Source organism: Hippopotamus amphibius, chromosome 3 (assembly GCF_030028045.1).
Source record: "Hippopotamus amphibius kiboko isolate mHipAmp2 chromosome 3, mHipAmp2.hap2, whole genome shotgun sequence".
Lineage (NCBI taxonomy): Eukaryota > Metazoa > Chordata > Mammalia > Artiodactyla > Hippopotamidae > Hippopotamus > Hippopotamus amphibius.
In genome coordinates, this window is record NC_080188.1 from 56,872,730 (window position 1) to 56,891,539 (window position 18,810).

The 18,810-nt window shown below is 38.2% G+C and overlaps 2 protein-coding genes across 9 annotated transcripts in view; one reads left to right on the top strand and one right to left on the bottom strand.

Moving 5' to 3' along the window:
• The window catches only part of PTPN13 (protein tyrosine phosphatase non-receptor type 13), a 204,806-nt gene extending 197,176 nt beyond the window's left edge, over positions 1–7,630 (top strand). For all 8 annotated transcript variants that reach the window (XM_057727746.1, XM_057727748.1, XM_057727750.1 and 5 more), the window contains 4 exons: positions 1,115–1,452; positions 3,404–3,619; positions 4,607–4,669; positions 6,923–7,630. In XM_057727746.1, coding sequence (XP_057583729.1) covers positions 1,115–1,452; positions 3,404–3,619; positions 4,607–4,669; positions 6,923–7,018 — 713 coding nt within the window. In that variant the 3' untranslated portion in view covers positions 7,019–7,630. The remainder of the gene's footprint in view (positions 1–1,114; positions 1,453–3,403; positions 3,620–4,606; positions 4,670–6,922) is intronic.
• A 7,004-nt stretch (positions 7,631–14,634) lies between these two features.
• SLC10A6 (solute carrier family 10 member 6) overlaps positions 14,635–18,810 on the bottom strand; it is a 31,458-nt gene continuing 27,282 nt past the window's right edge. The window contains exon 6 of the mRNA XM_057728792.1: positions 14,635–17,435. Coding sequence (XP_057584775.1) covers positions 17,221–17,435 — 215 coding nt within the window. The 3' untranslated portion in view covers positions 14,635–17,220. The remainder of the gene's footprint in view (positions 17,436–18,810) is intronic.

An 18,810-nucleotide genomic window follows, 5' to 3' on the forward strand; every position in this document is an offset into this window, starting at 1 on the left:
ATATGACATACCGACCTTATCTTTGCCAGGAAGTCATAAATTCAAAGATAAATAACAGAACCAATAGTGACAAATCATGCAATAGATAATAATACCATTGAATTTTTTTAATCAAGGTGGAAGACACAGAATTCATTTTGGAAAACTTCCTTTAAGAATTAAATCATAGACAGGATTTTTTAAATGGAATAGATCATGGTTTGACATAAAGTAGATGGTAATCATTTCAGGCAAAAGAAATGGCCAGAATGAGATAAGCCATAAATGAGTAGATTTGTTTCCATGGATCAAGAGAGAGAAGTCAAGTAACAGAAAGACAATTGATGGAGGATTTTGAGAGTTTTTACTAAATGTGATAATTTGGTAGTCACAGAAATAGCCAGTTAAATTTATAAATATTTGAGATAGAAATGACCTCTAATGTATAAGTATATACAAATTAATTCTCTTGGATGAGATGGCTTATATATACTTTTTACTGGGGCAGCCTGGTTTGAAAATTTATATTTTGACTATATGAAATTACACTGCCTGGAGAATAAAGTGAGCTACCTTTTTATTTATTTTGTTAGTTTATTATTTTGGCTGCTAATTTAAAAGAATTAATTTAATTAGATAAGCAAGAATTAATTGTACCAATTGTGTTTGTAATAAGTGCTTTAATAGTTTCACTGTAATACTAATTTTTGTTTTATGAAATAATTTTTGGAATTTTCATTCATATTAAATTCACTATTGTCATCATTACTAAAATAACAATGGAGAAGCAGCAAAGTTGTGTTTCTCTTCATCTTAGGAAGTTTTAAATTTATAAATTTGTAATTTATAAGTTTATTATTAATTTTTATTTTTTTAACCAAATCTATGTGAACAATATCTAATTTTTTCCCAAACTCACTGAGTTAACATCTTAAATATACTTGTAACATGAGGGAAATGTGCAAAATGATTTGACTGTACTACAGTTGGAAAACATGCCTTTATTAAAATGTTTTTGTGATTTCATCTATGGTTATAAGGAAATTCTAATGATCTTTGACTCACCTTGTCTATAAGGCTCTTGTTTAAAAATGCATGATATAAATGGCTCTGTTTTGTGGTTGGAAATTCACAGATGATGCTACAAGAGTGCCTCTTGGAGACGAAGGTGGTTATATCAACGCCAGCTTCATTAAGATACCAGTGGGGAGAGAAGAATTTGTCTACATTGCCTGCCAAGGACCTCTCCCTACAACCGTTGGAGATTTCTGGCAGATGATTTGGGAACAAAAATCCACTGTGATAGCCATGATGACCCAAGAAGTAGAAGGGGAAAAAATCAAATGCCAGCGCTATTGGCCTAATGCCCTAGGTAAAACGACCATGGTCAGCGACAGGCTTCGACTGGCTCTTGTGAGAGTGCAGCAGCTGAAGGGCTTTGTAGTAAGGGCCATGACCCTAGAAGACATTCAGGTATGTGGGTTAAATCTTTCCATGATTGTATCAATGTATTTCTGAATAAAAGCCAGTGACTTCTTGAGTCCCATTTCAGTGGAACTAATTACATCTATTTTCGTTAATCTAATCTAAGCTTAAATGTGACCCTCTTCATGAATTCTGCCAAATAGTTTCCTCCAGTGTGTATTGTATTAAAATGATAATGAGAATACAGGACTTTTACAGGATGGTGATCAACCATCATCCTTTGCTTTTTGATAGTACAGAATGGCTCAGAAGCTGTGTGCTGGAAACACATTTTTTAAGGTCAAACCTTTAAGTAAAATCAATAAAACTATTTTTTAAAAACCTCTAGGACTTCCCTGGTGGCACAGTGGTTGGGAATCCACCTGCCAACACAGGGGACACGGGTTCGATCCCTGCTCTGGGAAGATGCCACATGCATGGAGCAGCTAAGCCTGTGTGCCGCAACTGCTGAGCCTGTGCTCTAGAGCCTGCGAGCCACAGAGAGGAAAGAAAAAAAAAAACCTCTAAGTAGCAAATATTCCCCCATAAAGACAACATATTTGGTAATATAGGAATATAGGAACAGTTGTAGCATAAATATAGCTTGAATTAGATACGTGGGTATACCTTAGGTAAAGCTGCTACTGTTTCCTCACCTACACACCCCCTCGCTGTATTTCTTTCCTCTGCCCAGTAATACAAGCTCGGTATGAGTAATGTGTTTCCTATTGGAGTTTTAACTTTGTTAAAGAAACAAAGTAATTTTTACTTTTATAGAAACAAAGCATTTTATGGGTGGCATGTAAACATAGCCTGAGAATTTCTTTCATGGTTTTTGTTTTGTGATTTTACAAAGAATTAAAGATTATACCTCCTAATTCATTTATACCAGCCTACCCACTACTTTTGCTGGCACAGTTGTTCAGTATTCCTTATGTGATTTGTTTATATAATCAACACATGTTTATAGAGCTTAGGCCCTGTTATGGAATCTAGGGATTCAGAAGTTAACAACACAAAGAAAAGGAAATCCCTGACCTCATGGACCTCACTTTCTAATGAGAATACAGGTATGAAGATGCTGTAAGAAAAACATCATCACAGGGCTGTCTGGGGGGAGGGAAGCATTTCAGTGAGAAAGAGCAAGTGTAAAGGCCCTGACACTAAACTGTGCCTAGTGTTTTTAAAGAACTGTGCTCTCTATGGCTGGAACGAAGTAGCCAGGAAGAAGAGGTTAGTTCTGAGAGGTAGCCCTGACAGATCATGTAGGGATTTTAAGTCACTGCAATGACCGAGGCTTTTATCTGAGGTGAATTTGAAATGGGATCATTAAAAAAAAGTTGCTTTTCATATCAAAACATGATTTGCTTTTAGGGTTTGCAAAAAGTAGTTTTTACCAATATTTAAAGTGTGGATTGGGGACTTCCTTGGTGGTGCAGTGGTTAAGAATCTGCCTGCCAATGTAGCGGACACAGGTTCGAGCCCTGGTCCAGGAAGATCCCACATGCTGCAGAGCATCTAAGCCCATGCGCCACAACTACTGAGCCTGCGCTCTGGAGCCCACAAGCCACAACTACTGAGCCTATGTGCCACAACTACTGTAGCGCGCACGCCTAGAGCCGTGCTCTGCAACAAGAGAAGTCACCACAATGAGAAGCCTGTGCACCACAATGAAGAGTAGCCTCCCCTTGCTGCAACTAGAGAAAGCCCATGTGCAGCAACGAAGACCCAACGCAGCCAAAAATAAATAAATAAATAAATTTATTTCAAAAGGGGGGAGGTATCTAGTAACCTACTTGATAAAGGCCCTCAGTTGTTGTTTGATGGAGTCTTTTTGTCTTTCATTTGTCCTTGGACCTGATCCAGTGGCCAAGTCAAAATTTAAAAGGACAAAATAATAAGAATTATATGTAAACCACATAGCATGCCTTTATCTACTTATTCTGTTGTACAATTTCAGACAGGAGAAGTGCGATCTATCTCTCATCTGAATTTCACTGCCTGGCCAGACCATGACACACCTTCTCAGCCGGACGACTTGCTCACTTTTATCTCTTACATGAGACACGTTCATAGATCGGGCCCAATCATCACACACTGCAGCGCTGGCATCGGACGTTCAGGGACCCTGATATGCATAGATGTGGTTCTAGGATTAATCAGTCAAGATCTTGAAGTGAGTACTCGGAATTTTTTTTATTTACCAGTTTGTATAAAAGACAGTTTTCTTACTACATAGAATCGTATTTTAGTAAATGTTCAAAACTGCACAGGCCATAATCAGTAAGAAATAATACTTCAAAGTTATATTTATTTTACTTGTTTTTTTAAACCATGCATTCAAAGCCCCTCCTTCAGCATCGCGTTCTACTCTATATAGTCTTTAGATTTGGGTAAGACAGTCTTTGTCATTATCATACTTTCAGGGACAGAAATAGTGACAACACGCAAAAGAAAGTATATCTCTGAAATGAAAAAGCCTATGTCCTTTTTTTTGTTATTGTTACCTATGAGTGGGAAATATGTACTTTGTTATGCAAATTGATGCTAAATAGTCTATCTCTAAGCAATTACTCCCAGTTTTTAAAATGATTACTAAATAAACAAAGCTAATAAGAGTAATCTTACTTAAAACCTGAATTAGTATAAATCATACTTAAAATGTTAGAATGTCTTAGTATGTAAATACATAATATGTAATTAAAATCATTACCTCTTGAAGAATTTGCTAAAAACAGTTCTGTCTTGTTCATCACACTCTCGTGATAATTTCAGTAGGACAAAATGAAATAGTCTGTTTCTCCCTTGGGAAAATAAAAGGATCAGGAATTTTATTCTGAGCAGCAAAATGTAGGAAAAATAGTTTGCTTTTTTTTTAATGGAGATATTAGATATTAGTCAAATTTCGGAGGGAAGAGAATTTCTCTTGGGGATTTTTGAATAGAATAACTTTCCTGATTCTTAGAAAGGTCATAAATAAAATTATCAAATGATGGCAAAGTCAATTCACCAACTTAATTTTGTCCAGAACAGTTTCTCAAGACTGCTGGAGGGGGAAGGAGATTGGTGTATAGAAATCTATGTGTCACTCCATAGTGAATCTTTGGGGTTCAAATTCAGTTATCCTTTTTATATAACACACAGATTCTGTTTCCTTTGGCAGTTTGACATCTCTGATTTAGTGCGCTGCATGAGACTACAAAGACATGGAATGGTTCAGACAGAGGTGAGTGTTGGCTGGTGCATTCTAATGAAGATTTTTGTGAAAATATTTCTAGACTATCTTTTTTAAATGTTGCCTTTTAGTTTAGAAAATGAGGAAATGCAATATCTACAATAAATAGATTACACAGAGTAGGATGGCATATTGGGATGGTACAAAATAGGATGTGATTAGTGGCTTTCCTTCCCCATTTCCAACCTAAAAAAGATAAAAGGTGACATTTCTTGCTGCAGAAATTTCCTGAGAAGGAATGGATTCAGCAGCACTGACCAGAAGGCAGGAAGGGAGACTGGAGTTGCTTAGCTTGGAGAAGGCACTCTTGGGGCAGAGTTCATTTATCCTCTGTCTTGATCATTTTCATTTCTCTTACCTTAAGTCAAAAGATGGGTTACACTGACCTACAGACTTGGGTCCTTCCCAGGGACTGCATTACTCTGCAGATTTCCACTTTCCTTTTTGTTTGTATTGGGGGAGGAATGTGAAAGCTATTTTCATGTATCTATAAATTCATATTTCTCTACCTCTTGAAGAATATAGAAGTTTACTATTTTTAAAATTAAAATTTGCCTATTTTCCCTTCCTATACCTTTTTAATTCAAATTAATCTCCTAAATATTAAGCTGATTCACAGTAGTATTTTTTTAGGTAAGGAAAACATATTGATCTGTATAAGCAGTTCTTTAGACCCAGGAAGTTCACTTGCTCAATAGATATTTATTACATACCTACTATATGCCAGGCACTCTTCTAGATGCTTGGAGCATATCAATGAATAAGATGAAGATCCCTGCTAGAATAACAAAGATCTTCTAGTGGATGGTGATGAGGAAGGCAGATAATAAGCCCATTAACTAAGTAAATGATATAGGATCTTTGAAAGTGATAAGTGCTTTAGAGGAGAAAAGAGTAGGGTAGAGAGGAAGCGTCATGGCAGGTTGGGGTGCATTTTAAATAGAGTGGCACTACTGAGCACATAACCCTTGAGCAAAAACTTGAAGGATGTGAAACAGGCAGTCACGCAGCTGTCTAGAAATAAGAGCCTCTCAGGCAGACAGAACCACCTACAAGGAGGTCCAGGGTGGGAGTGGGTCATGTGTGTTCAAGAAGTCATGGCCAGTGTGCCTGAGGTGGAGGGAGCAGGAGGGGAGGTGTGAGAGGAGGTGACAGGGCCAGGGCTTGGGCTTTCCTCTGAGTAAAAAGGAGCCATCACAGGATTGTCTCCATGGAATGACGTGATCTGGCTCCTATTCTGAAGGACCACTCTGGCTGCTGTGTTAAAAGAAGATCCGATTTGGGAAGGAGGGTTCAGAGTTAGAAGCAGGAGGTTACTTAGGTGGCAAGCAGTGGTGGCCCAGACTGGCGTGGTAGGTGTGGATGTAGGGAGAAGAGGACATTATGTGATGTCTTTGCTAATGGATGGGCTTGTGGCATGAGAGAAAGTCAAGGATAAATGTGTGAAAAATGTGGGCAAGTTAAAATTCAGAGGTGCAAAAAAGGAAATAAAAGGCGTCTCATATTCCTATTCTTCAGAATTGTAACATTTTAGGCAACATTCTTAACATTTCTCCATGCACAGTGTAAACTGTTTTAAATAGGATTCAACTGTTGTTGTTACTGTGTTGTTACTTTCCACTTAGTATATTGTGAATTTTTCCCCTTTACTTTCAGGCTCATTAATTTCCTGGCCAAGTAACAAGAAAACTCAGATCCCTGCTCTGTCAACTTAAAACAGAGTTAATTTCACTAAAAAAGTTAATTTTCAAAAAAAATACTGATTTTTGAAATGAAAAATATTATTTGGTTCCAAAATAGACAGTTATTTTGTGTAGCGTCTTGGGTATTAATTTCTTGACATTTCAAAACATCAAGATGAGTTCAGTAAGTCTAGAGGAAATTTTGTAGGAAGTTTGTTTTTCCATTATAAAAAGCAAATCATAAATATCACCAAAGCACAAAAAATAGAAGTAGTCCACCCATCAGAGACAACTTAAGTTTAACACTCACCCCCCCCCCCCCAGGCTTCTTCCCTCCTCATTTTGTCAATATGGTTTCTGTTTCTTATAATTTTTATGGCACTGCATAAGTCTACATCCTGCTTTCTACATTCAACCCTATAACACAATTTTTCCATATTTTCAAAATTACTCAAACATCACTTCCAATCATGGTGAAGCCATGTATTATATATTCACATCATACATCTGAAGTCTTCTCTCCCTCTCTTTCTCTCTCTCTCTTTTTTTTTTGTGGCTATAGGATCAGTATATTTTCTGCTATCAAGTCATCCTTTATGTCCTGACACGTCTTCAAGCTAAAGAAGAACAAAAAGAGCAGCTCCAGCCTCTGAAATGACATGAGAAGAACAGCCTTCTGGATGTCTGTCCATTTCTCTCCCAACTTCCAGTAGACGCTCCTGCTGTCTGTTTAAAATAAAGATCACAGGGCAGCAAGTCCATAAAACATCATTATGCTTATTCTCCTCTACCTTAGAGGGGCATTCTTAATAACAGTCAATAATGGTAAGTGCTGTAATTTTACAGCTACTTTAACCTGTGATAATTATCAAAGATTTTTTGACACTAACTGAATAATGCAGATCTTAGGGATGATTAAAGTCACATTTGATTATAGTTGACATTGTTACAGGGACACACTGAGTCTATTTTTAATGCACCAATCTTGTTTATAGCAAAATTATTTTCCAGTATTTTTTAAAAACTAGAGCTATTTTATAGGGGATACTTGAAACCAGTATTTAAGCTTTAAATGACAGTAATATTTGGCATAGAAAAAAAAGTAGCAGATGTTTATATCAATTTCTAATGTTTACTATCTAGAACTTCCTGTATTTATATACTTTTTCATGAAAATGGATATATCAAATGTTTGTAACTGCATCATGTTATACATCATCTCACTTTGTAAATAAAAATACACTTTAAACATGAACAAGCCAAAAGTGTGTGCAGACAAGTTAAACATTTTCAGTGTGCTGTTTTCTAAGAATATTCCAGGCCTCTTGGAAGGCAAGAACTTCTGGATCCCAACTTCTGTCTCCCTCCTTGGTCCTAGCCATCCCAGCCACAGGGCCTGGGAGTGTTGTTACAACCCCTGGTAGATCTTCACAGGCTCTGATGTTGAGGGTCAGGAACTGACTAACAGTGGCTAAGAAATTCATTCTCCCTTCCTGCTGCCTTCCTGTGAGCCTGATTAGTACAGAAATCAGAATTTTCAAGTCTTAGTTGTTGTAAAACTCAGACTATCTCAGAAAAGAAAACAATATCACACTACCTGGGAGGTTTGTGTTTGATTCTGCCTGAAGGGAAGAGATCAGCTTCAAAGAACCTGCTTCTGATTCTCAGTTCTGAACATGTTTCACTAACTCCTAATTCTGACAGCATTCCTCCTCTCAGTCGTGAGTGATGCCACCCTGAGACCCCAGAAACTGCTTGGTTCCTTCTCATAGGATCGGCCAATTCTGGGCTAGTTAACTGGGATTTCTGATCTTACCCAAGTGCAACAGTTTGCTGAGACCTACTCCTAAAGAGCCGAGGCTGTTTAAGGGCAGAAGACAGTATCAGGAAATGCACAAAACCCCACAGGCATGTTTGTGACTCCTCACCAGATAGCAGGTTTGAATCCTACCTCAGAAGTGGCTCTGAATCTGACAAGAGAAGTGTCACCACCATCATTTCCACTTCAGTCAGAACAGTTTCTACAGATTGGGTTGTAGCTAAAGATTTGGGGGGGGGGGGGGGAAGGTTTCTATTGCTTTAAAAGATACTTAGAAACTCCTGAGTAAGTTAGAATCATGAGACCTTGTTTTCCTGTCATAAGCACAGGAAACAAGGCCAGCAGGGCTCCAGGAGCCAGTACAGCTGGAGGTGATTAGCTACCATCTGAAGTCAACAGAGATGGGAGGGGGAACGCTGGAGAGGGATCCTTTTTGGGAAAGAATGTAGCTAGGAAATGGAAAATGTGGGTTTCGATTTACAAACCCTGAATGGAAACTTCATTATAGTAAACAGGTTACTGCCCTCATCTGGAACATGGCTCCACTACCACGGAATGGGGTGAGTCATTTGCTAGAGCCACGCTGGTTGGAAAGCATGGAGAGGCCACAGGGCCAGGGTGGCACACAGAGGCACTCAAATAGGAAATGAATGAATAAATACAACTTTGCTCCTAACACACATTAGACAGCTAAGTACTGTAAAATATACACCCAAACATATAATGGCTCAAACATAATGGAAGTTTAATAGTTCTGAGTAAGAGAACAGCTCAGCAGGGCAGCTCTCCTCCCTCCAATCGTTTGGCTGGTGGAGGTTTTGTAATCAACACATAGCTTCCAAGGTCATCCCAGGGATCATCTCCATTCCCCCCAGCCAGCAAGGAGGGAAAGAGTATGGAAAGACACCGTAGGGGATTTTTTGAGCTGGACAGGCATGAAAGCAAAGCATATTCTATCAGCAAGAAGTGGTCAAACAGTGCCCCTGAGCACAAAGAAGCTGGGAAATGAGTTGGCTGAGCAGCTGTTTCCCAGTGGCTGACAGCTCTATGCCATAGACAGAGAAGCACAAGTTGTGATTGAATTTATTTACAAAACTGAACTAGGACTTCCTAGGTGGTGCAGTAGTTAAGAATCTGCCTGCCAATGCAGGGGACACAGGTTCAATCCCTGGTCCAGGAAGATCCCACATGCTGCAGAGCAGCTAAGCCCATGTGCCACAACTACTGAGCCTATGCTCTAGAGCCCATGTGCTGCAACTGCTGAAGCTCACGCACCTAGAGCCTGTGCTCTGCAACAGGAGAAGCCACCGCGATGACGAGTACCACAATGTAGAGTAGCCTCCGCTTGCTGCAACTAGGGAAAGCCTGTGTGCAGCAACAAAGACCCAACACAACCAATAAATAAATAAATTTATTAAATTAAAAAAAAAAGGAACTAAAGTTGTATATTCTAAAGGAATGTATCTTAGTACAGTCCTAAGCACTGCAAGATTGGCTACATCATTTCATCCCCAAATTTGGTATATGTCGTTAGTAGAAACATTTCTGTATTATGATAAAAAGGCGAGAAATGGCTGTTGAGAAAAGGTCGGGTGTTCATATCTGTGGTTCCAGATAGCCTGCTAAATCTCTTGGTTTTAAAATGTCTGATTATCTAAATGCAGTGTGATAGATCCAAGAAATTAACAACTCACAAAAGCTATCCATCAGCCAGATACCTTGACTTGAGAGAATGCATCACTATTTTACATAATTCAAGGTACCTTGCTATGGTGGAGATAAATATAATTATGCATTGACCTGCATAATATTTTAAGCTAATCTAAGTTTTAATATATCAATTTGGAATTGCACTTGACTGCAAGTAACCAAAAACTAACCCAAGAAGCTTACACAAATTAGAGATTTCTTTCTTTAAGGAAACAAGTTCAGAATTAAACAGTTGCTGGAATTGCTTCTACAGTTTGATAATGTAAGATGTAGTCCCATTTGCTTATTTTTGGTTTTGTTTTCCTTTCATGAGGAGACATATCCAAAACATTATTGCTAAGATTGGTGTCAAAGAGCATGCTTTCTTCAAGAAGTTTTATGGTTTTGGGTCCTATATTTAAGTCTTTAATCTGGGGTGTTTTTTTTTTAATATTTATTTATTTTTGGTTGCATTGAGTCTTCATTGCTGCACTCAAGCTTTCTCTAGTTGTGGTGAGCAGGGGCTACTCTTGGTTGCGGTACACAGGCTTCTCAGTGAGGTGGCTTCTCTTGTGGAGCACGGGCTCTAGGCACATGGGCTCAGTAGTTGTGGCACATGGGTTTAGTTGCTCCATGGCATGTGGGATCTTCCTAGAACAAGGATTAAACCCATGTCCCCTGCATTGGCAGGCAGATTCTTAACCATTGCACCACCAGGGAAGTCCCCTTTACTCTGTTTTGAATTTATTTTTGTATATGGTGTGAGAAATAGTCTAGTTTGATTCTTTTGCATGTGGCTGTCCAGTTTTCCCAACACCATTTATTGAAGAGGCTGTCTTTTTCCTGGTGTATATTTTTGCTTCATTTGTTGTAGATTAATGCCACATATATAAGTATAGGTTTGTTTCTGAGCTCTCTATTCTGTTCCATTGAGCTATGTCTGGTTTTTTGTGCCAGTACCATACTGTTTTGATTATTGTAGCTTTGTAATATTGTTTGAAATCAAAGTGTGTGGTGCTTTCATCTTTGTTCTTTCTCAAGATTGTTTTGGCTGTTGAGGTTCTTTCAAGTTTCAATACAAATTTTAGAATTTTTTGTTCTAGTTCAGTGAAAAATTCCATTGGTATTTTGATAGGGGTTGCCTTTGGGTAGTACAGTCATTTTAACATATTAATTCTTCCAATCCATGAGTACACTATATCTTGCCATTTGTTTGTGTCATCTTCACTTTCTTTCATCAGTGTTTTATAGTTTTCTGAGTTACAGGTCTTTTACCTCCTTAGATTTATTACTAAGTATTTTGTTCTTTTTTGATGTGATTGAAAATGGAATTGTTTTCTCAGTTTCTCTCTCTGATAGTTGTTGTTGATGTATATGGCCTTTCTTATGTTGAAATATGATCCCTCTATACCCACTTTCTGGAAAGTTTTTATCATAAATGGATGTTGAGTTTTGTCAAAAGCTTTTTCTGCATCTATTGAAATATGATTTTTATTCAGTTTATTAATGTGGTATATCAGATTGATTTGTGGATATTGAACCATCCTTGCATCTCTGGAATAAATCCCACTTGATCACAGCATATGATCCTTTAATGTACAGTTGAATTTGGTTGAGGATTTTTATATTTATGGTCATCCATGACAGTGGCCTGTAATTTCATGAGTATTTGATCTATCCTGGAGAATGTTCCATGCATGTGCCCTTGAAAAGAATGTATTCTGCTGCCTTTGGGTGGAATGTTCTATATAAATATCTATTAAGTCCATCTTATCTAATGCATCATTTAAAGTCAGTGTTTCCTTATTAATATTCCATCTGGATGATCTATCCATTGAGGTAAGTAAGGTGTTAAAATCTTCTACTATTATTGTTTAACTGTCAATTTCTCCCTTAATGTTTGTTAACATTTGCTGTAAGTATTTAGGTGCTCCTATGTTGGGTGCATATATAAGTCCATCTTGTCTGATAAGTATTGGTACCCTAGCTTTCTTCTGTTTCCCATTTGCATGCAATACCTTTTTCAGTCCCCTCACTTTCAGTCTGCATGTGTCTTTAGATATGAAGTGAGTCTCTTGTAGGCAGCATATATATGTATCTTTTTTTAAATCCATTCAGCTACTTTATATCTTTTGATAGAGCATTTAGTCCATTTATATTTAATTATTAATAGGTATATACTTATTTGCATTTTGTTCACTGTTTTCTGATTGTTTTGAAGCTCTTTTTTGTTCCTTTCTTCTCCTTTTGCTCTCTTCCTTTATGATTTGATGATTATCTTTAGTATTATGTTTGGACTCCTCTTTTTTTGTGTGTGTATCTATTGTGGATTTCTGGTTTTGTGGTTCCCATGAGGTTTATATATAACAAGCTCTATATACACATACATATATATATATATCGAGTTTGAATGCATTATAACAACCCTACATTTTTGCTCCTTCTCCCCACATTTGTATTTCACACATTTTATATCTTTTTGTTTTGTGTATGCCTTAACTATTTTGGATATAGATGATTTTACTACTTTTGTTTTTTAACTTTCCTAATAGCTTTATAGTGATTGATTTACTACCTTTACTGTATATTTGCCTTTACCAATGAGATTTTTCCTTTCATAATTTTCATATTTCTACTGTGGCCTTTTCTTTTCCACTTAGAGGCATCTCTTTAACATTTCTTATACAGCCGATTTAGTTGTGCTGAACTCTCTTAGCTTTTAAGCTTCTCTGTTAAACTCAAATCTGAATGATAGCCTTGCTGGGTAGGGTATTCTTGGTTGTAGGTTTTCTCTATCACTCTGAATATATCACACCACTCCCTTCTGGCCTGCACAGTGTCTACTAAAAAGTCAGCTGATAGTCTTAAGGGAATTTCTTTGTACATAACTAGTTGCTTTTCCCTTGCTGATTTTAACATTCTCACTTTTATTTTTGTCATTTTAATTACAGTGTGTCTTTTTTTAAAAAAAAAAAAAACTTGTTTGGTGTTAGGTTTTTTTTTTTCTTTTTTTCTTTATTTATTGGCTGTGTCAGGTCTTCATTGCTGCACACGGGCTTTCTCTAGTTGCTGTGAGCGGGGGCTACTCTTTGTTGCGATGCACAGGCTTCTCAATGTGGTGGCTTCTCTTGTTGCACAGCATGGGCTCTAGGTGCACGGGCTTTGGCAGTGGCAGCACATGGGCTCAATAGTTGTGGCACATGGGCTTAGTTGCTCCATGGCATGTGGTATCTTCCTGGACCAGGAATCAAACCCATGTCCCCTGCATTGACAGGTAGATTCTTAACCACTGCGCCACCAGGGAAGTCCCTACAGTGTGTCCTTTTTAAAAAATTATTTATTCATTTATTGTTTTTTATTCATTGGCTGCATTGGGTCTTCATTGCTGCACACAGACTTTCTCTAGTTGCAGAGAGTGGGGGATACTCTTTGTTGCAGTGCACAGGCTTCTTATTGCAGTGGCATCTCTTGTGGAGCATGGGCTCTACGTGCACAGGCTTCAGTAGTTGTAGTGTGTGGGCTTAGTAGTTGTGGCCCATGGGCTCTAGAGTGCAGACGCAGTAGTTGCGGCACATGAGCTTAGTTGCTCCACGGCGTGTGAGATCTTCCCAGACCAGGGCTCGAACCCATGTCCCCTGCATTGGCAGGCAGAGTCTTAACCACTGCGCCACCAGGAAAGCCCCCTACAATGTGTCTTAATGTGGACCTCTTTAGGGTGATCTTGTTTGGGACTCTCTGTGATTCCTGGACCTGAATGTCTGTTTCTTTTCCCAGGTTAGGGAAATTTTCAGCTATTATTTCTTCACATATGTTCTCTGCCCCTTTCTTTCTCTTTAACTCCTTGTCTGTGACCCCTGTAATGTGAATGTTAATATGCTTGATGTTGTCTTGGAGGTCTCTTAAACTGTTGTTTTTTTGTTTTTTTGTTTGAGTGACTTCCTCTGCTATCTTCCAGTTCCCTGATCCATTCCTCCATATCATCTATTCTACTGCTGATTCCTTCTCATGTACTTCTGTTGTTCTTCTCTTCAGCTCTGTTTGGTTCTTTATATTTTCTAGCTCTTCGTTAAACTTCTCACTGTGTTTATCCATTTTCCTCTTGAGTTTGTTGAGCATCTTTATGATCATTACTTTAAACTCTATTGGGTAAATTGTTTATCTCCTCTTAGTTTTTCTGGGATTTTGTCTTGTTCCTCATTTGGAACTTACTTGTCTCTTCGGTTTGCCTAATTCTCTGTGTTTATTTGTATTATGAGGTAGGCCAGTAATGTTTCCCAGTCTTAGAGAAGTGCCGTTATGTCAGAGCCATACTGTGGGCCTCAGCAGCACACTCCCCTCTGGTCACCAGAGCTGTATGCTCTAGGGGTTCCCCCTATCTTGGCTGCATGGGCACTTTTTTTTAATGGCAGGGCTGACTACAGTGGGCACACTATTAGGCAGGCTGGCCCTGGCCTTGTTGCCTGCCAGGCCCTGCCTTGTGCAGTGGCTGCTGGCCCACTGGTGGGTAGTGTTAGGTCCTAGTGTGGTTGGCTGCACAGCCTAGGGGCTCCCAAAGCGAATGCCAGCCCATTGGTAGACTGGGCAGCATCTCAGCATAGCTGGCTGCAGAGCCCAGGGCATCCCGGGACTGCTTCCAACCCACTGGTAGGCAGTATATCATCCTTTTTAAGAAAGGAAACTGAAGTCCAGAGGGATTGTCACTTGCTCAAGGTTATCCAAATAACAGAGCTGAGATTTAATTCTAGGACTGCCTGACTTCAACCCACAAGTCCTAAAGCATCCTAGCTCTTTAAGTGGATTACAGCAAGCAGCCCTGGCAAAGCCCGTGTTCTTTACACTCTGCTGCCTCAACTGTCCACATGGCTCTTTTCCAGACACAGAGCTGGCCTCATTCTGCTTAACATTATTTCTCTGGCCCCACTTCTGAGCTTCATATAGGCCCTGCTTTTACGAATGCATGATTATTGAGATCAGTTAGAATATAATTTATTCAGTAAGCACTTTTGTTTAGTTACATTCTTCTTTTTAAAGATAATGTGTGGTCCTCCTGGATAACTTGACTAGTTCTAGTTCTTGTCAGTAACATGTTTACAAACCATCTCTGGAGATGGCAGTCTCCCAATGTGACTACTTTCAAACCCTGACATTGATTTGTGTTGTTTCTGTCTTAAAGGATGCTTTTGGTAGACTTGTCTCCAGACCTGTCCTGACTGTGGTAAATACTGATCACGCAGTTAATACTTTAAGAACAGAGCATTAGAATTTACCATTTTGTGTTAGGTGCCTGTGTAGAAAAACAATTTAGAAATTCCGTTTTTGTGGATCCTTTAAAACTCATGGAAATGCTCATTTCAGAACTGGGGCTCTCTAAACATATAATTCTACTATGTTCACTGAAGCAGTTAAGAATTAACAATCATGTCACACATGTGTGTACTTCTTTTCCATATAAATATACTTGTGATGCCTAATGGAGCTCTTTCTGTACTACCACAAAGATGCCCTTAATTGTGAAACTACTATAATAACCATTGTCATTATATATATAACCCACAAGTTCTTGGGTATACATTCAAAATAAAATTGTAAAGCACTAAATCGCACATAATACACTTTCTTACACTTCAAAATTTGCAAACAGAAAAAAATGGAACCAAATAGAGTCCAACAAAAACACATTATATAAAAATTTTTGTGATAAAGGTGGCATTTCATATCAGAGAAAAGATGAATGATTTAATATATGATGTTAGGACAATTAATTAGATTCTTAACACACCATAGAGAGAAATAAATTCAAAATGGAATAAACATGTACATCTTTAGTCCAAAGTAATAGAAAAATATATGGGAAATACTTTTAATAGTTAGAATAGAGAAGGAGGATGGGTGTTATCTACTGACACAGTATACACAGCAGCTAGTAAATATGTGTGTTAATCTCCAAAAAGAACTCCCTGAAAAGGAAATAAATACATTCTCAGAAAGGGCTCCTTTTACAATTCAGAATCCACACAAAAATATCAATATTCTAACATTTGACAGATATTAAGGTCAAAAAACATTTTTTAAAAGACTAATAAAGCTGTATACATAAAAAATATAAAACTTCTGTACAGCAAAAAACCTTTTACAAAAATAAAAGACAAAAGAGTAAAATATTGACAGAACATAAAACAAAGGGTCACTGTCTGTAATGTGTTAAAATTATCAATCAAAAAGGAAAAAATACAATAGAAAAGCAGGCAAAGGACATGAACAAGCAAGCATCCATGAAAAATACTCTGCTTCACTGAATTTTAACAATACAATTTTAAATAGATACTTTCACAAAGCAGAATGAGCATTCTTAAGACCGGTGTGGCTGTGGGAAACCAGACACTCTCAGGCACTGCTGAACAGTGTTGCCAGAGAGTTCTCTGCCCGACATTTTAATGTGCAATCAGCCTGGCAATTCAAGTCTGGAAAATGATCCTACAGAAATACTTGCATGAAGCCACAGGTGTTTGGAGCAGCACTGTAACTCCAAGAGGTGAAAGCTATCTCAATGTCTGTGAATGAGGAATGGTTAAATAAATTACTGTCCTTTCATGCACTGGAATACTTCTGTGAAGCCACTGTTCTAAAGAATGAGGTGAGTCAACACAGACTGACACATAAAGATGCTCCACAATATGTCGTGAAGTGACTTATGAAACAGTATATGTGGAATGATCTCAGTGTTTTTAAAATGACAGAATGCATAAATGTATATTAGAAGAATATACATGTGCCTATCTCTAGGGAATAAAAATGTTAACTTCAAGTGTTCATTAAACTCCCTCTAGGCTTGTATTAAATCTATAAATAATCTAAAAAGATTTTCAAGCCCTTAAAAAACAACAATAATTTGATAAAAGACCCCATTTTTATAAGAGTTGTAAGCTTCCTCCCCAGTGCCCCAAAGGACTTGCCCAAAGTTGAGAAGTCAAGTGGGTCCAGACTCTGTCCTTGCCCTGCAATATGAGGTCACATCTTCTCTACAGAGTCCTAACCCTCATGAGATTAGAATTCACAGCGTGATGACTTCACATAACAATGGGGATCACTCTTCACTGTATGGGAAGACAAGAACACACACAGCAGCTAGTAAATCTGTTGTGTAAACCCCCAAAGAAAGAACCTGAAATAGGCAGAAATACGATCCTCGAAAGGGGATCGTATGACAATTCACAATCCACACAAAAATATAAATATGTTAACATCTGACACTCAAACATCCCCATGAGCCCTCCAATGAGATTCACTCATCAGCTCTGCATTGTGTTCACTGGCCACTGAGGAAGACAGGGACCAGTCAAGCCGGCAAGTCCCTACTCTGCACAAGAGCTCTGGCCAGTTGGCGTGAGAGCCCTGTGGAGATCTGTGGACCCTGACGGCCCAGGAGTGAGAGCAGCTTCTTCATTCACCTCCGAGAGAGCACTGGTCTCTTTGGGAGAAGTGGATTTCTTCTTATGGCGGGCTTCTGCACAACCTGGGTTCTTTTTTCTGTATTTGTTCTTCAATCTCCTCTTGTATATCTTATATGCTAGGTGTTAAAACATACCAGTATTAAAAATCACTTTACCAAAGACTATAATTGGGTGACATTGTACACTTGTCAATACTTTGGGGGTTTGTTTGCTTTGGATCATATATGTATAAACACACAGAAAAAAGAAAAAACTACAGAACAAAATAATTCAGTGTGTCAAGATGGGTATTTCTGTCTAGAATGGACCTTTTGTGATTGAGACATTCATCAGGTCGCTGACAGCTCGTCTGTCCATCCATCCATCCAGTCAGTAACTCCTGTGGAGTGCTTACTATGGGTCAGGTGCTCCCCTGGGTGCTGGCAGGTAGCTGGGAATGGGCCAAACAGATTCCTTCCATCACAGTCTCACCATGAGAAGGAATTAAAACCTGGATTTAAGACCAGGAGTTTTATTGTGTTAGAATTTATCTTGTGAGAAAATTAAACCCCTAGTGTTCCTTATATTAATTGTTCTGTCAGTAATCAGTATATAATCACTTATATAAGTAATCATTAAGCCTTACACAGAACGCATTCTGTGACAATAAAAAAATTTACAATGGCCAATATTAAAATATACATGTGTTTATGTATATATCTACCAACCTATATATTTTAAATTTACCTTCTGTGAACCTACATAATGACTGACTCCAAAATGATGTATTTTTGGCTATAGGGATAGGTAAGCATATATATATGTATACACACACACACACACACACACACATATATACAAATATGTATATATACATATATATAAAATTTTAATATCTGTGTATTATATTTCATAGTTAAACATTTCACAGCCATTCAGCACAATTCTTAGTTACAGAAGTACTGTGAAATAATATTTGGAAGACTTTCAAGGCTCTTAATAAAACCTAACAAATGTCATTTTTGAGATAAATAATTGTTCATGGAGAGTTCTGATAGTACATTGTTTTTTTGTGAAGCATATTTGTTTATAAGCTCACTTTCACAGGGCTTTTTTTTTTTTCTATTTTTCTGTGGAACTTCTACTTGTGATAAAGGATCTTATTTATACACTTTATTTTCCCCAGAAATGTCAGGCTAAAAATGTATCACAAGGGCAGCATATGTATATTCAGATAGAAAAAGGAGTTAGTGGGGTTTCCCTGGTGGCGCAGTGGTTAAGAATCCACCTGCCAATGCAGGGGACACAGGTTTGATCCCTGCTCCAGGAAGATCCCACGTGCCTCGGAACAAATAAGCCCGCATGCCACAACTACTGAGCCTGCACTTTAGAGCCTGTGAGCCACAACTATTGAGCCATGTGCCGCAACTACTGAAGCCCATGCACCTAGAGCCCATGCTTGCCACAACTAGAGAAAGCCTGGTTGCAGCAACAAAGACCCAACACAGCCAA